Source organism: Corvus brachyrhynchos, unplaced genomic scaffold (genome assembly GCF_000691975.1).
Source record: "Corvus brachyrhynchos isolate BGI_N302 unplaced genomic scaffold, ASM69197v1 scaffold89, whole genome shotgun sequence".
NCBI lineage: Eukaryota > Metazoa > Chordata > Aves > Passeriformes > Corvidae > Corvus > Corvus brachyrhynchos.
The window spans coordinates 1,173,836-1,200,498 of NW_008246063.1; the positions used below are offsets into that span (position 1 = coordinate 1,173,836).

Consider the following 26,663-nt stretch of genomic DNA (forward strand, 5'->3'; position numbering starts at 1 on the left):
AGAGGGGAAAGGCCCGCACCCACAAGAAAAAAGGGGGACAGGGCAAAGCCTGTGCTGCAGCAGCAGCAGCAGGTACCTATAGGAGCTCTTCCAGCTTGCAGTGAGTTCTAGCCTGGCCTGCAGGGAATGAAGATGCTCCCACACATGCCCAGGATATTTCAGCTCCGTGGTTGCAGCAATTTTTTTTTTTTTAATGAGAATCAGGGGTGGCAGAGACTGAGACTGAGGCTCAGCCTTGGGAATGTCATGTGGAACATGCATTCCTTCTCACCACTAACAGCTGAAGGGCTCCATCCTGAACCTGCTGGATGCTGAAAATCCAGCCAGGAACCACAGGACCGTGCCAGTGTCACCGTCTGGCATCTGACATCAGGATGTGGTCACCCCTTTCCCAGCCGTGGGGACCTGTGTCTTCTGAGTCTGCATATCCATAAATGTCAGGGATGGTTCTGTGCAGCCTCTGCCACATGGGATGGCAGGATTTCAGCTGGCTCCTCTGCCAGTTCTCAGTCCCCAGGAATAAAGGCAGGACTGCTCACATCTCTGATTGTTCTTACACTTCCCCGGCACTGCCAAATTCCCACACTGGGGTCAGGCCTGTGACATTTCCCCTCTGGGTTGGCTGTTGTCCATCCAGGCTCCCTGTGAGGACCCCCTGCCTGCCAGGTTGTGAGCAAACCCAGCTTCAAGAAACTTGCAGCCAAAATGAGCCACTGGAGCACTTCCTATCCATCCACAGTGGGTGGACCTGGGAAGTTCCTCTGCAGGCACTTTTAGGTTGGCATTTTTTTCCCCTCCCTTTATAAAACAGCAGCTCCTGCCCAAATCCAAGAGATGAAGACAATCTCCCCTGTCTGAGCTTCCTTTAGCAAGGAAAAATCAGAATTGCAACAAAAACTTAGTGTTTTCCTTCAGATTACATCTCTTGAGCTGCCACAAATAAAGGCTCTGCCTAAGCCAAGCTGCTGTTACCAGACAAAGTTTCCTTCCCAGTTTGGGGTGAGCCTCCAATACAGTTTTTCCTCAGTGTTTCACAGCTTTTGGTTTTGCCCAAAGACAACTTACCTGTCTCACTTCCTGCTGTATCCCTGGGGAAATTTAGCCAGAAGATCATCAAGCAAGAGACTCTATCACATAAATCAGCAGAGATGAGGGCCCAAATGAGTGGGAAAACAAAAAGACCACATAGAAATGGTACCTGTGGAGTCATTCAGCCATCCCTGTGCACCGATTTCAACTTCTGTGGCCTCCAGACAACGTGTTCAGACTCAGCTCTGGAGCCCAGGTGTCTGCATCCACATTTTGGTGACCAGGCTAGCACAAGTCACACCTCTTGGAAAACCTGAGAGGTTTTTCCTACCATTCCCACTCCTGCACACTGAGACCTACTGAAGGCCCACCCAGGGCAACTCTGGAAGAGGAAAATGGCAGGACCTGGGGAAGGTCCCCCTGGGGGAGGAGCTGAGTGACAAGACAGCTCTGGAACATTTGCCGTGGCCTGGCAAAATAAAATAACCAATGAAACCCTCAAAGATCTTCCACAAAAGTTCCTCTCAGCAGCTCCGGGGAGCTGAGTGTCAGCACTCTGAGAACCTGCCCCAGAGGCTGGATTAAACAGCTAAAACACTCCTTCTAATCACTCATCAGCTTCTGAGCCACTTTAGCAGATGTGAGAAAGGAGAAGTTAAAGAAAAGAGATGGGTTTATACTTGTTTTGAAGGTGGTGGGGATGTTTGTATTATTTTGCCCTGACTTGCTTGGGCAGCAACTTCTCAGTGGATAAGTTTCAATTTGCCTCCACGGCAAAGGGGAAAATATCACAGTGCTCATCCCTGTTTTGTTCTGCTGTTTTATCAGGATTACAGATGGCCCTTTGTTCAAGGAAAATATTTTTTTCCTGCTTTTTTCTCCTACAAGAAAATTAAGATCTCAGCTATTCCACAATACCTGGAGAAGTGGTCAGGTATTATTACAAGCTGCTTAAATGCTGAACAATTCAGGATAAAGTTGTTCTCCTGGCCAATTCCTCTATTTTATTTTTGTTTTTCAATTTTTCTTTATTTTTTACTTTTAATTAAAAAAATCATTATAACCTTGACTGCAGCTTATAATGAACACTTAGAATAATAACAGTTCCAGGGTATGAACGAACATTCTACTCATCCCTAACAAATCTATGAGCAAAAGTCAATAAGAAAATAACAGTGACGTGTTTAAGACAGGATTTCTGTTCTACTTTTAAATCTCTTCTTAGGTTTTAGTACAGATCAAAGTAAAGAGAAGGAAAAGATGCAAGAAAATTAGAAACCCTTCTTGGTTCAAAAGTGCATCTCCTTGGGCAAAGGCAACAGGGGACAGATTCACTGAGAGGCAAGTTCAGAGCCAAGTGAGCAGTTTTGATATGGAAAGATACAAGGTTTATCTTGTAGTAGGGCACAGACATCAAGATGTGCATGGAGAAGTCTTCTGGAAAGATTTATTGCTCACATATCCACTCAAATCCTTCCCAGCATGAAAACTTCAAAATGGGGCTCAGCAGTTTGTCTGCAAAGAGGGTCTTTGGACAATCGATCAGAATTTATTTATTTATTTATTTCAATGGAATAAATCAGTTTGTGATGCCCCACTCTGTGGGTGTACTCTCCTTCCAAACTAGGACTTTCCATTTATCTTAAAATTCCTTCTTCCCAAATAATCTGAGCTGAACTAATCTCATTGCAGTTTGGAGGAGGAGCTGACTGGGAATGCAACGGAAAAAGGACAGGAAGTGGAGTGAAATAATTTATTGTATCATAGCCCCTCCGGGATTTTTGCAGTTAGGATTGGCTTTGCTGAATGTTGTGTTCTGGAAAAAGTGAAGTAAATAATGAGTGCAAACAAATTCATTCTGCATGGAAATCCAGCCCTGTCTCCATGATCCTCCACCCCATCCCACTCCTTGCCACCATAACCTCAGGAGATCTACCATGAAGAAGAACCAAAGTTTTGCCCCTGGGGAAGGTCAAGGGAAGATGTTACGCCCCTTGCTCAGTGCTGATGAGGCTGGACCTGGAAAACAGGGTCTTCACCCTGGAAAACAGGATCTTCCCCCTCTCACCACTTCAAGAAGGCTGCAAAGGAATCAAACAGGTCTCATGGAGGGCTTGGAAGATGGTTAGGGATGAGGAAGGATGTCCTGCAAAGAGAATATGGCAGACTGGGTCCCCCCTAGTTTTTCCAGCGCAGAAGGGACACATTAAGGAGCTTTTTTCCTGTTGTCCCATGTGTTCCCATGTTCAAAGAATGACCAGCCCTGCAAATCCTGCTCTCCCACTCCCAGTGCCATCTCTACCTTCTTCCTTCACACGTTGTTCACCAAGATCACCGTGGCCCTTCCTCCAACTCCACTCAGGCACACCTCAATCCCACAGCTGGACATTTTTTCAGGATCAGCTTCCAGGTCCTTGCACTCCTACTCTCCCTAGCACAATCCACAGCTGAGTCATGACTACAAAGTCACCACCAAGCATGGGAGATACAGATTAAATATCCCTGGTGTGGGCAAACCTCAAAGGGAATTTAGCAATTGTGAGTCAAGGAGATGGAATTCAATATACCAGGTTTCATTTAAAAAAAAATCTAAGCCTAATTGCAACATATTTTAAATTTATGGAAATGTTAAAAAATGCATGAAATCATTTTAGCCCTTATTAGAAGAATATATTTATGTCCTTTTATTTGAACTTCCCCCTTATCAGGAGATACTTCCCAGCCTTTGAAGACAGTTGAACTTTCCTTAGTTATTTGACTAGCCAGAGGAGTTATTCAAACATTCTTTACTCTGAATTTGAAATAAAAAGAAGGGAGTAATTATAATCAGCCATTTGCTTGCATTTGTTGAGCTGAGTTGTCTCTGCTGTTGGCTTTCCTCTTCATGCCCCTCTCAACTCAGTTTAAAGCAAAAGAACTGGGGATGAAAGTGCTGGAGGTTCACCAGCTCAGCTCATCAATATCTGGTGTGGGCACTCTGTCCCCTGTTCTCTGGAGAAGAGGACCTGGAAAGAGGATGTGTTACAGGAAAAGAGTGGAGCACCCAGCGAAGCCTTTGCATCACTCAATCTCTGTCTAACAGCCAGATCTTTCTCCACATCTTAGCACCAGGGGCTTCCATGTGTAAAAGAAAGGGACAGGGTCACTGCTGTTGAACTAAACCAAGAAGAAGCAAGATTAACATCCCTCTTAGCTTTAATTATTTGGGAGAACTGAAAAAAATGCCTTTGAGGACGTGGCAGATTTACCACCAGCATACAAAAACCTGATGTAAGGCTGATTATAGATTCCTATAAGTTCTTTGGGCTGAAGGCCGGGGAGGTGTAGGAAGACTGTGCCAGCACGTGCGCGTGTGCATGCGAGACAGGCAGGGACGGGCAGGGACGGGCAGGGCCATGCACAGCCAAATCCACACGTTCCCCTGGGCTTGCTGCTCCAACATAGCCCTTGGGCAGCTTCCCCGAGCCTCTGGAGCACCCTCCATTTTTACGGGGATGAGGCCAACCTCCTCCTCCCAGGAAGAGCGCCCCGGCCCCACGCGTGCAAGGGAACATGCCTCCACTTACTATTGCAAGCCTTCCTATTGCACAGTCGTCCTTCCTCCAGGACTCCCTCGCAGGCCAGGCCCTCGTTGGGAAGGGGCTTGCAGGAGCGCATGCGGGTCTGCAGGCCGCCCCCACAGTCCTTGGTGCAGTCGCCCCAAGCCGACCACGAGTTCCAACCACCTGGGCAAAATCCAGAAAAGCCCTATCAGCTTCAGTGAGAGTCCAGCGCCCAGGGAGCCGAGGCAACACCAGCCTGGCAAACCCTGCCTGTACCAGCTGCCAGGACCTGAAACTGGGATGTCTTTAAAAGTGGTGGAACTGGACACTGCAGGGTAGCCCAGAGAGTCAAGAAGGGGAAGGGAGAAGCATTGCCTGCTTTTACATTGACTTCTCTTCAGTTATTACTATTTCCAGAGTTTAAGAAGTGGTTGGACAACACCTTCAGGCACATGGTGGTGTTCTTGGGGCTGTCCTGGGCAGAGCCAGGAGCTGGACTTCAGTGATCCTTGGAGGTCCCTTCCAACTCAGGATATTCTATGATTCTAACTAGTTCTGCTCTTCCTGTGCTTACTGTGGCAAAGAGCTCCCCTCTCACAAGACCCCCTGCCCATTTGGTGTCCTGTTGGCTTCTAACCCCAGAAGACACAAGCAAAAACCACTTCAAGGAACAAATCCATCATTTGGAGGTTGAGTCTCGTCCTTCTGCCTCCACACAAACACGTGATGTGAAGAGAGCTGGGCAGGGACAAGTGTTCTACCATCCATATTCCCCCAAAAAAGATGTTTCCTGTCCCCACACTGCAGACCGACCAGCCACAGAGAGGCACCGCTCTCAAGGACAACTTTGATGGGGGAAGAATGTGGGAATGACATTCTCTTCCAGAACCCTTTGCAGACCCCACGAGGAGCAACCTGTGAGCACCATAAGATGAAGGTGCATTTCTGGCTCCTCTCCCCAGCCATGCTTCGTGCTGATGTCAGCAATGCTCAGCTTTTCCCCGTGTACCACAATCTACAGCCCTGAAAACTGATGGGTCCACCTGGCTACAGCGATGATCTTGCTACTTAGGAAGGGAAATTCGGAGCCTCTGCAGCCTTCTGTACCCTGTGTCTTTACAGCCTCCTGCCGAGAACAACTGGCCCTGGTGGAATGTCCATAAATGCTGATGGCAGGACGGACTGTGAAGACCATCTGAATCTGGCTCACCTCCCACAGTCCAAAAGCCTGCGGGGAGCCCAGCAAGGCTGAGTTTTGGGTTGTAAACGACAGCAGGGGATTATCCAATCCTTTCTGGTGATGCATAAACTGTCACATCCCTCAGTGGTCAGTTCGCTCCTCATTGGCCGCATGCAGCAATCTAAAATCTGCTGAAATAAGTCTTGGCTTGACTGTTCTGCTCCATCGTTTGTCCACCTCATGGGGAGGAGCAGAGGTGGCCCTTCAGCCCAGAGGTGGCCGCTTTCACATGGCTGCTTTTCCTGCTGTGAATTCTCTCATTACCCACAGCTACCCTTGGAGATGTTTCAGGTCCAGGGAATTCTGCTGTGTGTTGTGCTCAGGCACAGATAAGGATAACGAGCTAAAGATGCAGGGTTTTTTTGAAGACAGGAAACACTGGGAAAATTCTTGTTTTTTAAAATAAAAATGAAATAAATCCCCCCCTTTTTTTTTTCTCCCTTGCCAACAGTCAGAGAATTCAAAGATGCAGATGATCCACTAGAGCTGACTCAGCCTCCCTGAATTGCTATTTATGAGGAAACTGTGGCTGTACTCTGTGCTCTGGGCTCTGCTGGTCCCTACATGCCCTAGACAGGACACCAGCCCTGTCTGGAAAAACGAGCCCAACTAGGTGCCAGTCAGAATTTAGGGACATTACCAGCACCCCCTTGCACAGGGATGGGCAAATACTCATCCACCTCCACTGCAAAAACCCACGAGTTTATACTCTGCTACCTCCAGTCTGGCTGTGTTTTAACTTTTCCCTCCAAGACAGAAAATAAACACAAGCTCAGCAACATTCCCACTGTTGGTGGCCACAGAACCTGCTCAGATACTTAATCATGAGAATAACATGGAAAAACGAAGTGGGATGGAAATGGAGGGCAGTGAACCTGCCAGCAAAGTGCTCAGAACCTGATAGCAGCATGGGAAATGGAGTTATTACTGGCACACAACAAATATTTGACCTTGAAGAAGACTGTCTTTCCCTCAAAAGTCACTTTCTGCGCTGGTCACTTTTCTAAACAGCATGGGAACGCAGGCTTTTCTTCCATTTCCTGATGGGAGACGGATTGTGTTTCATTTGTAAGAGAAACCATTGGCATAATGAGACGTATCCCAATGCCTGGCTCAAGCTGATCAATAGGATATCTGTAACCAGACACGTTTAGGAGTTAATCAACTCCTGGCTTGCCCTTTTCAGGATGTCTTTTTTTAGTCTCACTCCCTTGCAGATTAGGAGTGAGGCTGGGGAAGGGAGAAAGCAGCTCCATGCAAGCCTTGGCTGGGATTGTGATTTATTTGGGATCCTTTTTGTTGAGACAAAATGCGTAATTGCTCCAGTGTCTTTACAAATTATTTTATATTGTGTTCTGTAAGCAAAATACGGACCCAGAGTTGTGGCAAAATATGGCCACCGTGGTGTCCCCAGTTTGATGATGAATTGTGCAAATAGTTCTGCATTTTGGGATATGACCTGTTATGGCATTGATCCCCTAAAATATACATAGAAATAGATGCTGCCTGGTCTCACTACAGGAAAGAAAAAAAGGGAAAATGAACGTACCAGTGTTTGATTTCTTAAATCACAGAATCACAGAATGGTTTGGGATGGAAGAGACCTTACACATCACCTTGTTCCAACCCCCTGCCATGGGCAGGGACACCTTCCACTAGACCAGGTTGCTCCAAGCCTCATCTAACCTGGCCTTGAACACTTTCAGTGATGAGGCAGCCACAGCTTCTCTGGGCAGCCTGTGCCAGGGCCTCACCAGCCTCACAGAGAAGAATTTCTCCCTAATATCTGACCTAAACCTGCTCTCTTTCAGTTCGAAGCCATTCCCCCTTGTCCTGTCACTCCAGGCCTTTGCAAAAAGTCTCTCTCCATTTTTCCTGTAGGTTCCCTTCAGATACTGGAAGGCCACAATTTGGTCACCCCAAACCTTCTCTTCTCCTGGCTGAACAATCCCAATTCTCCCAGCCTTTCCTCACAGCAGAGCTGCTCCATCCCTCTGATCATCCTGGTGCCTCGTCTGGACTGGCTCCAACAGCTCCATGTCCTTCCTGTGCTGGACCCCAGACCTGGAAGCAGCTCTGCTGCTGAGATCTCACCTGAGCAGAGCAGAGGGGGTGACTCTTACTCTGCTTATCCTCAGCAATGGGAGAGACGGTCAAAATAAGATAAAAACTTTCATGATCTCAAATCCTTAACTGGAATGAGATCAGTTTATGAGGTTGAGCACAGATAACTTCCTCCCTCTCCTTATTACTCAGTTTCCATCCCATTTGTGAGTACTAAAGAGGAGCTAGAGAAGTACCAGGACACTTAGTAAATCAACCTAGGCATTTACAACCAAGACAAAGGTATTCCCCACTTTATGGAGCAGTCCTTTTATATCATCAGGTTGTACCACTGTCCTGACAAATTAAATGCTGCATGTTATTTATCTTGTTTATTGGCTGTCAGATAAACCTTTCGAAATCCCCCTTCTTTTCCTGGGTCTAGTCCTTCAGTGCTTCAAGTGATTTGTCTTTTTTAGTGGAGCTGTGAACAAGTGGTTAAGAGTCTATTATATGAAGTTATTCCCACCCCGCCTTTCGGGGGGAAAAATGCTGTGCCATGAGGAAAACACAGGGTTCTTGTGCCCACTGCTGCATCTGGCTTCTGGAAAGGAGCGGCTGAGGGAGCTGGAGGGGCTCAGCCTGGAGAAAAGGAGGCTGAAGGGAGACCTTACCTCTCTCTGCAACTCCCTGGCAGGAGCTTGTAGTGAGGTGGGTGTCAGACTCTTCTCCCAGGTAACAAGTGACGGGATGAAATGGCCTCAAGATGTGCCAGGGGGAGTTTTGGATTATATATTCTGAAAAATTTCTTCACAGAAAGGTTTGTTAAGCATTGGAACAGGCTGCCCAAGGAAGAGGTGGAGTCATCATCCCTGTGAGCATTCAAACAAGGTATGGATGTGGCACTTGAGGACATGGTGGTGGTGAACATGGTGGGGGTGCTACACTGGCAGTTGGGCTTGGTGATCTTTGAGGTCTTTTCCAACCTTAATGATTCCATGATTCTACGAAAAGAATGTCTACAATGGCTGTGGAATTATCTACGATGGCTGTGGTGTCACACAGATGCTTTTAGCCCAACGCTGCAGGAAACCCATGAGTGTGATGTGGTCCTTGCAGAGGCTGCAGAGCTGCCCCATCACTCAGTTCATCACTCAGTCTCTGCTTGTTGAGCTGACACAGCCCCCACAGACTCCCCATCTTCTAGAAAAAGTTCATCCCCTCTTGCCCTCCACATAATCCCTTGCTCTGCCCCTTCCTCCATTTGGAGCATGAGGCTGGACATTTTTTGGTGCTGGAAAGTGAGGAATCCACATGAAATGCAGTGCAGACTCGCTCTGAAGTTAATGGGACCCTTTGCAGACAGTCCCTGTTACCCCTGGGGTCCCGTTCCATGAGCTCTCAGCAAACTGCTGCTCCCGCTGATCGATGCAGGTTGAGTTGCCATCTGTCCTTAATCCAGAAATAATGAGGCTGCTGCAACTGCTCTATAAAGGATTTTGCTTTTCAAAGGCACTGACTCCTCTGAAGGTCACACACTCAACCTGTTCCCACTTTTCTCAGCTATGGCCCCGTAGAATCACAGAGTTCTCTCACTTTGCCCTTTATTCCCCTAAACTGGAGGAGCTGTGGCTCACGCCTCCATCTCCAGAGGTTCCTATCACAACCAGCAGCTGTCACCTTGATCACACAGCCACGTTTAACTTGTATTTTTTATTTTTGGAGAAAAGCCGAAGCTCCTAGAATGTGTTTTAACAAAGGTGGCTGTTGCATCTGAGGCTTATGGCTGGTTGAATGCCTGTCATTCAGGGAGGCCTTTAATCCAGTTTCTAAGGAGTTTTTTGATCCTTCTCAGTCAGTTCTTATCATGATCATGGACTAAACCAAATTACTTTTCATGCAAGGCTGACCTAATGCTTTCTAATTCTCTGGTTAAATGGAGAAAATTCCAAGATGGTTTACATCAACCAGCAAGCTCATATTTGGCATTTCTCATTCTGAATCTTAAGCAGACATGCCAAAAGAATGGGTCTTCCCTACCGCAAATTAACCGAGGGGACTCCACTTAAACACCCCGTCCAAACACCCTTGATCTTTGGGAAGGTTTGCATCCTGATCCGGAGTTTATCTTCGCAGCTGACAGCTGCCATGTGTCTCAGATGCCAGTCAGTCAATCATGCCTTATAATTTAACAGCAATCCCTTAAATTAGATGGCAGTGGCAACAGCAAAAACTAGGGAATCAGCACAAGACAATCAATAGAGCACAGCAAAAGGGGCTTTGCTGACACTCCACATCCACCTCTGATTTTGCTTTTTTGGATTTAGCCTCTCACTGACCCCAGCTGAAGACATGTCTTCTTGGCAGCTGTCTCCAACTCGGCAGGTCAGGGCATTCTGTGTCTGAAAAACATGTCCAGACTGCAAAAACCCCACCACAGCTCTGTGTGCTAACACTGGGAATATTTGTAGTGGAATTTATATCACCATTTCTGAATCATCTCAATTAGCAAATGAGTGGTAAAAATGTCATTTCTTATGCAAATAGGGGGAAGGATACTGAAGGGAGATCAAGAGTGAGATTGTCTTATACCATGTGAATCCTAAATTTGTTATACAATGGGGTAAGTGGGGGAGCTGCTCCTTTATCACTCTCCTTTCTACTGAGCTGGAAAAGAGCAAGTCCAGAAGGGGCCATTTTGAAGACATACTTCTACTATACCAACCAGTGATCGTTCCCTGGAAAGTCATACATTCAAGTTTGTTCCTTCTGTGGACAAAAAGGAGAGAAATCTTTCAGGAGGATGTCCCCTCCTCGTGTCCCATGCGATGAAAGTCAACAGCAGCACAAGTGAATTGCTCCAGTGGTTCCTCCTCTGCCCTTTCCAATATAAACCCTGTGTAACACTTGGCTGTTTTGCAGATTGTGCACGTTAATAGCAAAAACGATGCCCCAAACTCCCTAAAAACCAAAATCATTCCTTGCAAGGACATGCAGTGATAAGACAAGGGAGAATGATTTTAAGCTGAAAGAGGGTAGACTTAGATTAGATAACAGGAAGGAATTCATTATGGTGAGGATGGTGAGGCCCTGGCACAGGATGCCCAGAGAAATTGTGGCTGCTCCATGCCTGGAAGTGTCCAAGGTCAGGTTGGATGGGACTTGGAGCAACTGGGGATAGTGGAAGGTGTCCCTGAACAAGACAGGAGGGTTGGAATGAGATGATCTTTAAGACCCCTTGGAAACCAAGCCATTCCATGATTGTTTGACTCTCCTCCATGGAAGGGAGATAGGTGAGCAGAAAAAAAATATAAACATGCATTAAAAGTCCATGAGCTGCCAGGGCAGGGTAGCCAGGGACTGGCTACTCCTTGAGTTTTCCAGTACTGGAATTGAGGGGTGTCAAATGAAACTGTCAGAAGGCAGGTGCAAAACCAGTAAATGACGTAATTTACAGACACAGAGTGGTGTCAAACAATGTGATGCTTTCACAGCACAAAAAGGTACCTAAATTTCCATGAATATAAAACATAACTGGGGGAATGCATGAAGGACAATCCCATAAACAGTAATAGACACAAACCCAGCACCTCTTGTTCAGAAGTTCCCTGGGCTTCAAGCTGCTGAGTTGTAAAGCTGGAAAGGACCTTCAGGATCATAGAGTCCAACCTCTGACCTTGTTGACCGAACCACAGCACTCAGTGCCATGTCCAATAATTTCTTGACCACTTCCAGGGATGGTGAATCCATCACCTCCCTGGGCAGCCCATTCCAATGTCTGACAACTTTTTCAGTGAAGAAATTCCTCCTGATGTCCAACATGAATCTCTCCTGGCACATTCTCTCTTTTCCTGTTGCTGGTTGCCTGGGAGAAGATGTTGAGCCGCACCTGGCCACAACCTCCTTTCAGGCTGTCTGGATGTTGTATGTTTGTCTTGTTCCGCTATCTTCCCTTGGTAGCCACTGCTAATGGAAGATATTGGGCCAAAAAAACCCCTGATCTGGCCAACAAGATGGTTCCTGGTACTTTCCCAGTTGCTTGGCCTCTTCCTACATTAACTTTAACACCGTGACTCTCCTTTATGGAGATGTGGTCAGGGCACAGACAGCTCCAGGTTGAGCCAGTATTTCCTACCACCAAAATTTCCAAAATCTGCTCAGGTGACTCATTTCTGGGCACCCAAATAAATGACAATCATTCTTCAAAGCTGCTGAGTGGCCAAAGCTGCCACTGATTCCCACATCATTCACAAGTCCCCGCAAATGAAGGTAACGAGGTCAAATTTGTACAAACATTTAGGACCAGCTTCAATCTCCCTCTGCTCTACAAATCACTTAGGGAAGATGGAAATGAGGCCAGTGTGCAGCTTTCAAGGAAACCCAGCACAAAGCTGTGCTTATTACATGAATCCCTATAAATGAAACACTAGGGATAAGAGAGATTATTTATGTGGAAATGGTGGGGGTGGTGGGCAGAGAAATGAGAAAGGAAATGTTTAGTCTGGAACAGGAGATCAAATAAAACCGTGGAAAGATCTTCCCATAAGAAAACCATAGAGACCTAATCACTTAACTCGTTTCAAAGCAGAGCAGGCAAAATATCAGAGAACAGAGCTGTGAAGAGAAATCCAGCCAGCACCACCGGGGAGGAATGAAATGCTTCCCCGCCCTGAACCTCTCTGAAGTTGTAAAAATCACACCAGAGCTGGGTTCACGCACTGCTTGCTTCTTCACGTTGCTGCAGACCCTGGGCAAAGCACAGAGGGGACACAGTGTCCCATTCAAATCTAACTGTGCAGCCCGAGATGATTGAAACCTTCCCTTATACCAGGGTCACCACCTATTTTCATAAAAGGAAATCAAAGGATAGCATTTGTGAAATTTCCTTTTAAAGGAGTTTCTTTAAAAGAAATGTTTTTAAAATGTCTTAAAATGTCTTTAAAAGATCTGTTGGGGACGTGGTTTAGTGGTGGGCTTGGCAGGGCTGGTTTAATGGCTGGACTCGATGATCTTCGAGGGCTTTTCCAACTCAAGCGATTCAATGATTCTCTGTTCCATCTTTCCTGGCTTGAAGGGCCTTGGCTTTCACCTATAAAACACTTGCAGAACACTGCATAAACCCATAAACACCATAAAATGTTGTAACATCCAGAACTCTGCAAGCCCGTGCAATTCCATCTTACTCCCTGGACAGCATTTCCACCTGAAGGATTCCTATGATCCCCAAGACTGCAGTTTCTCACTCTTCCACGAGCTGTGACATATTTCTTGTCACAAGAGCACTGCAAGGCAGGGCTGTGCCATTATTGCTTCTGTGAGATGAACTGGGGTGGTGTTGTAAAGCTAAAAGTCTCGCCCATGGTGTTTTTACAACACTGAGAGAAGTTCAGCTCTCTTCAGGTGAACATCTTCCATGAGGACAGAGAGAAAATCATCCAGGGGGACAACCCAGGAGCCAAGTGTCTCCCCCCAGAGCATTTTTGATGAGGACACCACATAATCTGTGTCTCCCAGCACTCCTGGCTCCACGAACGGCTCCCAAGATAGAGCCAGAAATGCAAACTCCAGCTGAGACAGCACCTTGGCACTGTTAAACCAAATATTTAATGCTGTTTTGATAGGCACAGCCAATCCCTCTTCATACAGAGATGTCAGTGATGTGGATTTTGCCTGGAAGGGGAACGGAGGTGGCTGAAAACCACATGGAAGTGTTTTTTGTGTGGTTACCTCAGAGGAAGGCTGGGGAACAGGCAGGTTGTCAGCAGGCATTTCTCCCATCGGTGTCCTCTCCTCTGAGCTGTCGGGCACACTCACCCTGCACGGGAAGATGCTAATCCAGGCTGGGCAGAGGCTGCCATTCCCAGCTCTGCCCTTGACACCTTGTTGGTGTTTTCCGTCGCAGAAAGGAGCAGGTTTCAGGCTTGTCTCTGTGTCTCTGCCTCTTTCCAAGTTAAGATGGGCGCACCCAGAACAGCTGGCTCGTATTAACACTTGGGTGAGGTGAGGGGAAAATTGGGGGAAGCTAAACCATGGAATTGTAGAATGATTTGGTTTGGAAGGGACCTTAAAGATCATTGAGTTCCACCCCTCCTGCCATGGGCAGGGACACCTCCCACTAGACCAGGCCAAGGCAAGATTCGGTAAAATTTTCAGGATTTAGACTTAATCTGATATTTTCCATTGCACAGGTAAGGAATGCCTTTAAATATTTCTTTTTTTAGCACCTTTGGGGATAGCATATCTAGAAGGGAAATTCCTTCCCGACACTGTGGGGTTAAGGATCATAAAATCATAGATTCATTGTATGTTTTTTGTTGGAAGGGACCTTAAAGATCATCCTGCCATGGCCAGGGACATTTTCCACTGTCCCAGGCTGTTCAGAGCCTCATCCAACCTGGATTTGAACACTTCCAGGGATGGGACAGCCACAGCTTCTCTGGGCATACTGTACCAGGGCCTCACCACTCTGAGTGCAGAATATCATCCTAAATTCCCCAATTTCTTCAGTCCAAGGAGAAGGCAGAGACACCATTGGAGGCACCCAAATGAAAAGCTGCTTCCAAGTTGCTTAATGAGAGTTTTAGGAGGCAGCAGCTTCAGTTCTGCATCTGGGATGATCATCACGTGGTACCCAACATGCCTTGGCATCAAGGGCAAGAAATCAATATCATCAACCTTTACCAGCATTATAATGACGAGGTTAATATCGATCTTTTGACATTAAGGTGTGGTATGTGAGTCCTTAGCGTCATTGCTGGGAAGCTGAAGCTGCAGCACTGTAAAAGACTGCAGGCACAGCAATCTGCTCACAGATCCCTCAGAGACCCTGGATTAGAATGAACAAAGCAATTCTCAGCCTGATTTGTAATCGACCGTTCCCAAAGTTGTTGCCTTTTCTATCAGCGATGGGAGGGGATTATTCGCACGTGTCTGCTGTGTCCCTTCAAAGTCCCAGAGCGGCACAAGGAAATGCCAAATGGAATTCGTGTGGTCCTCCAGACAGCAGAATTGTGGTCTCAGCCTGTGTTTCTAGCTTGAAAGCTAAATAGGAGTTAAGTCCTTGTTCTTTATAATCTCCTGATGTAGAACTGACGTTACCTTGCTACAGGTGAGGCCTCCCTCTCCTGAGGTGGTGATTTCTTCTGTAACCACCACTAAAAGAAAACCTTTTCTCTAATGAAAGCATCTCCACGAGTATTTCTTAACCCTGAGTCTGCTGATCCAGTCCCTCATACCCATAATCTTCAGCCCTGAGAGATCAAGGTCTTAAAGGCTTAAACCGCTTCATTCCTAGAGACAAATCTGACGTGAAATTCCCTTGGTCTGAGGTCCCTCTTAAGAAAAGAAAGGCAGAGAATTGAATGATTAAATCATCACAGATGAGGAGATGCCATGAAGGCCCAGCATTTACCCAGGAATTTCTAAATGACTTTTCCTGTTGTTCCTATTTGCTATTTTTATTCCAGCAGTGTTAAGAGGCCTTGAGTAAGATGAGACTTGTTCTGGGATTGGCACTCCATGGGCAAAACAGTCACAGACAGTCCTTGATCCTGAGAGCCTGCATTAGGCTGTGCCTAATTACTGCTGTGATTGGAGCTACAGAGCGAGGGTGGTGAGTGTGTGTGGAGAGGGAAGAGGAGAAGAGTGGGTTTATTAACAGACAGACAGAGATTCAGACCACTTTACAAATTATTGACCCGACTTAATTGCTCATCATCATGTGCATTAGCTATTTTTTTTCTATGAGGGAAAGCAGACAAACGTCCCTGAGCTACAAGATTGTCTGAACAAATAGGCGGGTTCTGGGCGGACCAAGGGTGGTGTTTTCCTCCCAGCACATTCCCCACATTGACTGGAAATTAATCCATAGAAGAATCGAGGATGGAGACAGATGGTGGAAGATTTCCCTGCCTCCTTTTTTCCCTTTTGTCACCTTTGGTGCTCGGAGGAGTCAGGAGTGGTTGGGTTATCCTGGATTGCCAGGACTGTTCAGGATGGAGAGCCAGTGCACCAGGCGACTCCCTTTCCTATAACACTCCATGAAAAGAGGAACATGGGTAGATCCCTTTTGGATGACCTCACTGCAGCCTTCCAGTAACTAAAAGGGGTTTAAAAAGGAGGGAGAATGAATTCTTACATGGACAGATAATGACAGGACAAGCAGAAGTGGTTTTAAAGTAACAGAGGAGAGATTTAGATGTGATATTAAGAAGAAAGTCTTCACTCAGAGGGTGGTGAGACACTGGCAAATGTTGTCCAGAGAAGCTGTGGCTGTCCCATCTCTGGAATTGTGCAAGGCCAGGTTGGACAGGGCTTGGAGCAAGGTTCTGTCCTGTGGGATTGGATTCTGTCCTGTGGAAAAGGGGTGGAACTGGATGATTTTTAAGGTCCCTTCCAACCCAAACCATTCCTCGATTCTATGAATGCAACATCCCCTAGACACTGACTGTTTGTCCAGCAATTCTCACTTCAAACAAGGCAAACAACCTCTCATAATTATATCTACTAATTGCCAGTGACTGCTATCTGAAGAGCTGTGCCATACTTTATTTTCCTCTGGAGTCATCTGGGATGGCCCATGAAGACTAAAAGCAGGAAGCCGGTGAAGGATGGATCTGCACTGCCTGGCTCCAGAGGATTCCCAAATGTCTCAGGTTGGATGCATCTATTTTTTTTTTTCTTTTGAGCACATCATTATGAGCCAAGAGCAACATCTACTGGCCAAGCTGTTTAGCAGGACCAAGTGTAGATCTGGCACAATCCATAGATTTTACACAGCTGTGAGATTTTTAGGGATTACCCAAGCACCAGGAGCAGCACCAGCACTTCCCAGCTGTGCAAGCTGCCACCAAAGCAAATATCTCAGCCCTGCATGCGGCTTTTATCCATCCCTAATGTGAAAATTGCTTTACAGGCCCACTCTGTCCACATCTTGATAGGTGGAAGTATCTGTGTATCTCCATTTCTTCTTAGCAAAGTGCTCCTTGCACTTCCCACTGAGGTTTCCTGGGATGAAACAGGCTAAAGGTGAGCAGCGTCCCATTTATTGCCACCTAAACTGCAAGGAACTTTCCATGGCTGGCATTCAAGGGGTCTAACTTTATATATCAAAAATAAAGGGTCCAAATTTGGAGGCTGAGACTGTTCTGGTGTCTCCTGGTGGGAGCTAAGAGCATGTGTGGACTTCAAAGTAGGGGGTCAGCATAAGAAGTGGTGCTGGCCAAGCTGGATTATGAGGAAAGATTATGGGAAGGGGCTTCACCCCCTAAAAGAGTCCGGATATGTCAAATTCAATGTTGTTGTCAGCCCCTGGGGGCTTTTTCACAATCCTTCTCAGAAGGCAGCGTGGGAATGTGTGGGAATGAGAGTGAAAAATCAGTGAAGCTTCACCCAAAAAAATATTGGCAAGAAAAAAAAGAAAATGGAGAGACTGTGAGTTGATCTTACAGGAAGAGTGAGAACAAACCCCACGAATAACAGGCACAGCTCATGTCTCCACCTCTGCAGCCTGGAGCACTCGGCTGTTTGGGCACTGACAGGAAAACAGAGCTCTGAGGAATCCAAATAAATTACACGTGAAAGACAATTTCCTCCCCTCACGAGGGCCACTTCTCCCCGCAGAACAGGATTTAAAGGGGAGTAAGAGAAAAGCAGCCTGATCTGTATTCTGAGCTCACTGCAAGGTCACAGACCCCCCTGTAGAGCATTGCCAGGTGAGCAACAAACAGCCCAGGTGGTTTTAGAGGTCTGTGGTGCAGATCTGTCCACCTGAGCACTTCGTAAATAGAGGAGGAAAATAAGAACTCTGCAAATATAGACTCTATATTTGGCCAGGTTTCTTAAGATGGAGATGGATCTCCCCCTAGAAATGCTCGTTTGTTGATTATAGAAGGAGACCACATGACCAATGTCTACATTGAGGATGTTTTTTGGTCAGAGAAATCCTTCTCTCATCAGGGATGAGAGGTGGCAGAGAACCACAAGTGGTTAAAATGAGCAGGAACCACAAGCCAGAGCTGTATAAAAAGGGAAGGAACAACCCTGCCTGCTGCAGGCAGGTGATGAACTCGCTCTATCCAGGCGCCTTTCCTGCTCCTGCTGACTCACAGCCACATCCCGCTGTCCCTTTGGCAGTCCCCCTCTCAGGACAGGACCCGCAGGTGTTCCTTGCAGACCAAACTGAAACCGGGGCATCTGAGGTGTGCAGGGAGCTGTGCCCTCTGCAGGGGCAGGACCAGCAGCATCACAGGACTCTGAGTGTCTGCTCAGGCTTGTCAGAAATCTCATGCATGACCTCAGAAGAGTCATCTTCCCTCTGCCTGATTTCCAAGGTGGGAGTGTCTCTGATAATGATGAGAAATAGGATGATGTAGGAAGGTGCTGAAACTGGGAGAGGAAAGACAAATTTTGCTCTTTGTGGCCACGATCTCTGGACACAGATCCCTGCTGGAAAGAGCCCTGTGGTTTTTACTAAGCCTGTTGTAGCCAAAAACCCCACCAGATCCCACAGTCACAATCTTATCCAGAAAGGGGTTGTAACAAACCCACCTCTTTGGACAGGTGTGGTACCTGCCCACCTAAAACAGGTAAGACAGGTAAGGAAGGTTTTTCTTCTGCTTGATTCTGGTCCATAGATGATGGACTAGGCCAAGTCCTTGCTGGGCATTTGTAGGATCCCCTCCATGGGGAGGACAGGAAGGTTCTCACAGGGAAATGGATCACCCAGCTCCTCCAAACTGCAGCACAGACTGGGATTTGACCCAATGCCAATGAGAGTTCAACAGGACCAGAAAGATTGGGATGGTCTATAAGACTCATTTTACCTCTTCTTGAGGATGCCTGGCCTTATCCAATGTTTTGTGATGACTTCCATAACTTCCTCCTGGTTTTGTGCACAAGTTTCAGGACATGGTTTCAGGGCAGCACTTGTGGGAGAACAAGGAAAGGCCGCAAGGTGTCTGAGTCTTCCTCTACTCTCTCCCAGAATACAGCAACTGGTGCATGGAAAGTTATAATGACAAATGCTTGGGAAAAAGGAGTCCTCTTAAACCCAGGGAAAAAAGATAACTCTGGGCTACAGAAGCCCAGGGGTCTGGTTTCAGCCTGATGCCTCGCGGAAATTATCTGTTTCTAGATAAAAAGTGGAATCAAACAGCTGCATCCAAGCAGATGGGCTGGTTCTGACCCCTGGCTGAGCAGGCACTCGAGGATCCACACAGGTAATGCGTGAGCAGAGGCCGAATAAAGAACAGAACAGCAACCCAAGACAGGAGGGGCATGAGCCTGAAGGGAAAGGTTGAGCTCTGGTGTCTCCCTGAATAATACAAGACGCAAAATATTCTGTTACCAGCCTGGGGAGCAGACAATTAAAACACTACTTGAAGCAAATGTCTCCTGACTCTGGCTCAGAATTTCAATTAGGCTGGGAAGGCTTATTGCACTTAAGTGCAGGTTAGTGACATTTCAGGAAGGAGAGATTGATTGGGAGCCGGGTCACAGCTCAGCAGCGGGGATCATGTCTAGGGGCCTGTCCTTAAAAACAGTGTGTGATCTCTGCATGGCATTTTCCTTGTTTAGCTCGTTTATGTTTCCTTTGAGAATGAAAAATCCCAGTAGCCAGAGCTGTGTCCCCTCCTTTCAAACGCTGACTTTTTTTCTTACTCAATTTCAAAGTTCTTTAAGCATCCTTAGGTGTCCATGCAGTATTTCCTCTGGCTCTTCTCTTCCTCCTAAGGTAATTAACCTTTTCTTGTCTCGAGAATCAGTTTCTGGCTTGCAGCAAACTTTTTTCTTACTGGTTCACCAGCTTTGCAGAGCTCCAGAAAACAGGAGAGTGTCTGCTAGTACAAACTGCAGGTACAAACAACCTCATTCCAGCTATTCTGTCTGGAAAGCAGAGTGGGAAAACACCCTCAACCAGCTCAAAAAATAAAAAGAATTATTGGAAGACACCAAGTGTGCACCAGGGAAAGTCCAGTAGGTGATAAACCCAGGCTGAACAATGCACCAGGTCCTTTGGTGGGGTTAGAGGTGACTGAGAGAGCTACAGCTTTTGGGAGATGTGCATGAGAAGGGACTTTTTTTTCCATAAAACATCCCAAAATTCATTCATTCCTCACCATTCTCACACATCTCTACACAACTGCACAGACTGATAAAAACATCACCCAAAATGAAACCCCCCCAAATGAAAACACTCTGGTCTAGCTCTTAAACTCCAGCACAGACAAAAGCCCTGCTAAGGACACACACTGGGGAGATGAGGAACAAAGCCAAGAATCAGATAGGATTAAATTAACCAGCAGAGGTTTAGACAGGATTTCAGGGCAAATTTCTTCATTGAAAGGATGGTCGGGCATTGGAACAGGCTGCCCAAGGGAAGTGGTGAATTCACCATCTCTGGAAGTGTTCTAAAGATGTGTGGATGTGGCTCCTGGGGACATGGTTCAGTGGTGGTGATGCCATGATGATTTTTTGCCTTTTCTTTGTATCCCTTTTATATCTTTTTACAACTTCTGTATTCTTAGCGGTTTTTTGCCTACATTCTGGGACTTGTTTGTTCAGCCAGGAGAACAAACATTTTAGAAGCTTCGTAGTTAGGGATCAGAAAGCCCCAGACCCCAAGGTCCTCTCCAGGACACATTCTGTAAACCAAGATAGAACCATCCAGGGCAAGGTTCCTTGGGGAGGGGGGCTCACTTGAGCCTCTCACTGGGGAATCTTTGATAGATGTGCTAATTAGTAACACCTATAATGTTATACCCGATCTGTGGTGGGTGTGCATTGTGGTGTGCATTGTGGCGCATTCCACCTGGCTGTGGTGCACCTAAGGATCCTTAAAATAAATACAAAGGTAAAATCCCTTTTTCCCTTCTAACCATGTTTGATTCTTGATTTTTAGGCCAGGAAAAGTCATCAGTGGCCTTGGCAGTGCTGGGTTAGCAGTTGGAACTGATGATCTCAGAGACTTTTCCAACCTTATTTATTTTCTGATTCTAAGATTTCTGCTACCAAAAGAATTGTGGGTAAAGGAGCCTCATTTGGACCCACAATGGGCACACTGATGGACAAGTCTAATGTGTGCTCTGCTCAGAGGGGGTGAATTTATTTTTTGATCACCATGAATAGATTTTTTACTCTGTAAATCTGCTGGATTTGTTTCTGGAACCTTGGATTCTTCAGTGTCCTGCCAAGAGTGGTTCCACAGATTCATGATGGGCAAACACTTTTCTCCTCATACTCTCCCAGCTAAAACTGCCTTGGTTCAGTCTCTTGGGATGGCCAGCTTTGAGTCATGGACTTGGAATCATAAAACAGAATCACGGAATCATTAAGGCTGGAAAAGACCTCTAAGATCATCGAGTCCACCAGTGGGAAATGATACCAAATTTAAAATTTTTGTATAACTTCAGTTCAGAAGTTTTGTTTTTGGGAGAAAGAAATTGAAGTTTCTTTTCAAAAGATTATTTCAGCACTCGAGGCCTGATGAGCTGAACATCTCAACAGACTGGAGGTAGCACAGAAGATACACAAAAGATATCAACCATTAACGAACATCAACTCCAAACATCACCCCTGGCATGGTCTGAGACCCCTGGTCTGGGAAAAGAGAGATAAGAGAACAAAGAATGAGAACCTAATTAGCATCGAAGGCCAAGGGATTGATAACTGATAGGAACCCAAATATTAAGAACTGTGCTATTTGGGACAAATGAGCATTGAACCAGTGAATTTCAATAGGTTTTGATTGTATAAAATACGTGAAAAATCTAGTAAAGATCATGTGTGATGGAATGATTTTCTCTGCACAACCATGTGCGGATGTGCAATGTGTGGATGAAATTATTTCTGTTGCACATCCTGGCAAGAATAAAATAATGCCTTAATTCTCTAACACCAAAACAAAAAAATGTTTTAGGAGAGTTTTTTGTTTTTCCCATTAACCTAGCACTTCTAGGCCCACCACTAAACCATGTCCCCAAGCAGTCAGAAAAGTGGTGACAGCATCTTTCCTCTCAGGAATGAGCCAGCTCTCATCCCGACTTTTCTATTATGGTCCCAAACATTGCTCATGTGGGGTTTGCAGGTCCTTCCCACCCCTCATCCACACTCCACCTCTAACCTCGAAGGGAGCCAGCCTGCACTCAGCAGACCTAGAGAAACCTTTCCTAAAAGACAGGCTTTTCCTTTTTTTTCATTGTGCTGAAAGGCAAATATTTGCCAAAGAAAGTCTTGCTGGCTCCTTCAGGGATCTCTGCACGCTCAGGGCAGATTACTGGTGCTCACTGCTTGGAGCACAGGAGTAAAGCATGATTTTTGTTTTTCCCTTCACCAAATAGTGTATTCTTTTCTCTTGGTCAGCTCTGAGAAAGGTTTTATTATCAGAGGAAAGTCGGCTTCGTGTCGTCACTGACCCTTCCCCACGGAGCCATTCATGGCCCAGAGCCCCTTGGAAACCACCCTGGCCCCTTGAAAGCACCGTGGAGGTTTTTCCAACGCCCCTCCAACAGATGGTTCCTCTCTGCAACTGTGGAGTGAGATGAATCAATGGGGGACCCAGGAGGGTTATTTCGCCCGTGAATTATTTACACCCACTGGGTAATACTTCATTTTAGACCGGCCTTGTTTTACGCTTGTAATTTTTAATTCTTATAATTCCACCTCCAGCAAGCAGAGGCTCCTGAGAGCAGTAGATTATATCTCAGCGGGCACACTCTGGGATGCATAAATAACCTCTCCTCTGCTGACAGCACATGGGAAATGGGCTGGGCTTTCATTGAGGTTAAGATTTTCCCCCTCTCTCTCTGTCTTAAAGGAATCTTTATCTCCGTGCAGCTATTCTGTAACACGCCTCTGTTTGGTAGCAAAAGAACTATTTAAATGCAAATGTTGACTTTTTGCCAGGGGCTGGAGGGAAAATACTTGTCTAATGATGTCCTTCCAAAAGTACAACTGGTGCTGTTTGTAAAGGAATTGCATCAGGAGGAGTTGGGACTTTGGTTCCTTAAGCTCCTAAACGCCTCTGCCCATACTGACTTCTACCCCTTGAAATCATTGCCAGGGAAAAAAATAACTAAAATCACCCAAATATATATATATATATATATATACACATATTTATAAAAAATGTACTAAAAGCAAAGCAGACTTCGGATGAGATTCTCCCTTCCTCTGCCCAGCCTTCTGAAGATGGAGGAATTGGGATCACTGCATGCTCAGTCCAGTTTGAGATGCTTGGGTTTGTTTTTTTCTCCTCTGTCTTTGGTCTGTATTTTCAGACATTGAATATCTGGGTGACAGGGTCTGCAAGGTGACTTTTGGGCTGGGGCCCCCTTGGAAGGGGAAGAGGAGATTCAGACTCTGAAGGTGAGAGAGAAGGAAAGGAGACCCGGAGTGAAGAACAAATGAAAAAGATGCCTGGAGCAGGGTGATTAATTTTGTCAGCGTAAAACTACTCTTTACTGTTCTGTACCATTTTCTTCTCTTGATTCTCATTTAAAGCCAAAATTAGGCAGACCTTCCAGGCTTGCTTGCAAAGCAAACAGCCCAGGGATGCTGAAAGAAGACCAAAGTTACACCAAACAGGGCAAGGGAAGAAAACCCAAAATACCCAACCAACATCCCTGAAGAAGCACCTTCACCCACAGCCAGAGGGGAGAACTAAACACATACCCTGGGTTTAATTTTGGGCCACGTTCCCTGCTTCCCATAATCAAGTTTTGTGTAGGAGCAGGAAGGGCTCAAAGCAATCAGAGACAGATGAGTGGGATCCATCAGGAGTGGGTGAGGCAGTGGCTGAAGACACCAAAGTTTTCCTCAAACAGAACGTTGGGAAGGGGTGGGGAAGCTGTTAGACCTGTCACACACGGGAGCTGTAGCAGGAGCTGGAAACCGGGAAAAATCCCGTCTGTGTGATGCTCCTCTCGAGCCAGACCAAGGCTTCCCACGTCCTTCCCCATCCTTCCCCCTCCTTCCCCTCTCACCACTCGGGCTCTGCAGCATGATGAGTTCCAGCCCGTTGTCATTTGATGTAGTTCAGTTACCAAGGAGACAACGATCTGCAAAAGGGAACCTTTGTGGCATCCGGGGGAGGAGAATCGATGCAGATCACTCTGGGCTTGAGGATGTCCCCCGGCCTAGAGCTCGGGAGGAGGGAAACAATTGCCCTGGTCTTTGTGAGACATCCTGGGCAGGCTGCAGCCTAGAGGACCTCCAAAATACCATTTCAAATGAGAGCAGTCTATCTGTGGGATGAGGAAGAGTCAGTCTGTCCTTAAAGCCTTAGCACCAGTTAGACCATTCAGCTGGGACGCTGGAGATGAGAAATGGTCTCTTTGTCTAACATCACCCTGCATCTCAATGAACCTGTTTGGGAAATAAGGATCACCTCACTAAAGCTCCTTCAGCCGAGAAGAGCTGGAATAGAGGCTTCAATCATTCTGCTTAGATCAGGGCTAATTTTTTAGAGTGAGGCAGAAAAGTTTGGCAACCTCCTTCCAGCATCCTGGCCTTCCTTTTTCCTTACCCTCCATGAACCAAGGAATTGTCACCCTGGCCTGACATTTGCCCAAGCTCGGATGGAGTTTAGAGGTGCAACAGGAAGGGGAGGCTGAGTTGCTTGGCTGGAGCACTGCAGCTCTGGCTGTTCCTGACTGGTCCTGAGCAGTCACTGACTGACCCAGTGACTGACCCAGCATAATCCCTCTCCCTTCTGTCCGGCTGGAATGCTGAGATTGGGAAAGACTCCTTCCAACAGGCATTTCCTTCCAGTCCCCACCCAATGATCAAGCCATGACCATGAAGGCTGAGCGCTGAGGGACCTCACGAAGCAGAGAGAGGTTGTTTAGTGAGTGTCTGCAGAATGAGGTTAAAACCCAGGAACTCAGGGGATGATCCTGCCTCCAGCATCTGGGGAAGAGGGAAAATAGAATTCAGTTCTGTACATTCTCCTCGCCTGGGGAAGGCTCTGTAGCTGAGTTGTCAGGTTTAATCTCTTCCCAACATGTATCCTGCAAATAACTCCTTTGTTCCTTTTTAAGTTCAGCAGCTCAAACTCTGGAGCAGTGACAGTCTCCAGCAAGGATTTCATGGGAGAGAGGGGAGGCTTTGAGATGTTGACTTTGAGATGTTCTCTGCCTGAAGGAGGCTGTGAAAAAAGCACGCGAGATGTGGTGACCCCACAACAAGCACCTGGATGGGAAGGGACCTTAAAGACCATCTAATTCCACTTAAAGATCATCTAATTCCCACCTCTCTGCCATGGACAGGGGCACTTTCCACCAGCTCGGGTTGCTCAGAGCCCCATCCAACCTGGGGAAAATTTTTATAGTCCCAAACACCCAAGAGACACAGGAATAGATCTGGATGTGGTGGCTCCCTCACTGGTTTTGGACAACAGATTATTAGGGATGGACTGAGCAAGGATTAGGGATGGGTTGAGTAGTTCCTGCCTAGGGATGGACAAGCCTGGTGTTTCCGATTCTTGAGTCTTGATATAGAAAATTAGAAAGGCTGGTCCCAGTGTTCCAGAACATTTCAGACTGGTCTGGGGACAGATTTGCTCAGTCAGATTTTTGCATCCCCACCCTGTCTGGAGAACAGCAGGAGCTGATTTTGGAGGGGGAAGAGGGAACATGGAAAGCCAACCTGCAGTTGCCATGACAGGAATCTGTAGGAATGATGCACATTTTCAGCTGTTATTGGTGCTGTTTCTCTGTGCATCAGTTTACAGGAACATCGTTCAGGCTGGGGACAAGTGGGAAGAATAAGTCATTCCCTGTCTAGCGAGCCCTCCAACTCACCCACCCTGGAACACCCACAGGCCCTTCCCTGGCTACCCTGGGCTCCATCTGGACTGTGCTTTTCCGGTAGAAGTTCTAAACCATTCCCCAAATCCCCAGCCAGCAGAGAATCATAGAATCCTAGCATGGTTTGGGCTGGAAGAGATCATGTTCCAACCCACCTTCCACTATCCCAGGTTGCTCCAAGCCCTGTCCAGCCTGGCCTTGGACATTTCTAGGGATGATGCAGCCACAGCTTCTCTGGGCAACCTGTGCCAGTGCCTCCCCAGCCTCACAGGGAACAATTTCTTCCCAATATCCAATCTAAACCTGTCCTACTTCATCTTAAGGTCATTTCCCCTTGTCCTATCACTACACATGTTAAACAAATAAATATCCTGAAACAACACCATTGGTGAGGATTAAAAATCTTCAAATGGAAGAGCTACCAGCATCTTAGAAGATGAACGAGAGCTTCATAAATAATGAATAATATGAATTTTTGTTCCTGAACTTCATCTTTCCATGGCTTGCAGAGCAGCGACACAACACAGCTGTGCTGGAAGAAGGACTATAAAAGCTTATTTTAACCAGCACCAAAGTGCAGCTGACTCTGATGTGGAACAGCCCAGTTTCCAACAGACAGTGGTTTTGGGAAATCCATGCTCCAGCAGTCATTGCTCCAGAACTTTGACATCCCAGGCAATCAGGATCTCCAGGCTGAAGATGCTTTTCCAGTGCCTCTGTGAAGGAGTTCACTCAGGAGCAGGAAAAACAAAACAAAACAAACACACAAAAACCCCCTAAAAAAATCCAGTGCCAGCCAAGCAGCAGAGCCAAGACCTCAGCACAGAGCAGAGAAAAGAGGTTTCATCAGGGCATTTGATGGTAAGAGTTCCCTAAAACTCTTTCTGTTAGAATATCTAAGTTGCTTCCTGACCAAAAGACAAATTTTTCATGGAAGCATCTGGGTTTTTCTGTGTTTTTAAGTGAAAGAGGGAAATGTTAGAACTCAATGTTCTGTGTGGG

General features: G+C 46.5%; 1 protein-coding gene across 5 annotated transcripts in view; it reads right to left on the reverse strand.

Moving 5' to 3' along the window:
* The window catches only part of LOC103623907 (brain-specific angiogenesis inhibitor 1-like), a 164,553-nt gene that overhangs the window by 37,174 nt on the left and 100,716 nt on the right, over positions 1–26,663 (reverse strand). For 3 of the 5 annotated variants that reach the window (XM_017746666.1, XM_017746665.1, XM_017746664.1), the window contains exon 3: positions 4,596–4,754. The exons of the other annotated variants lie outside the window; for them this stretch is intronic. In XM_017746666.1, the coding sequence (XP_017602155.1) occupies positions 4,596–4,754 (159 nt within the window). The remainder of the gene's footprint in view (positions 1–4,595; positions 4,755–26,663) is intronic. 5 annotated transcript variants of the gene reach the window in all.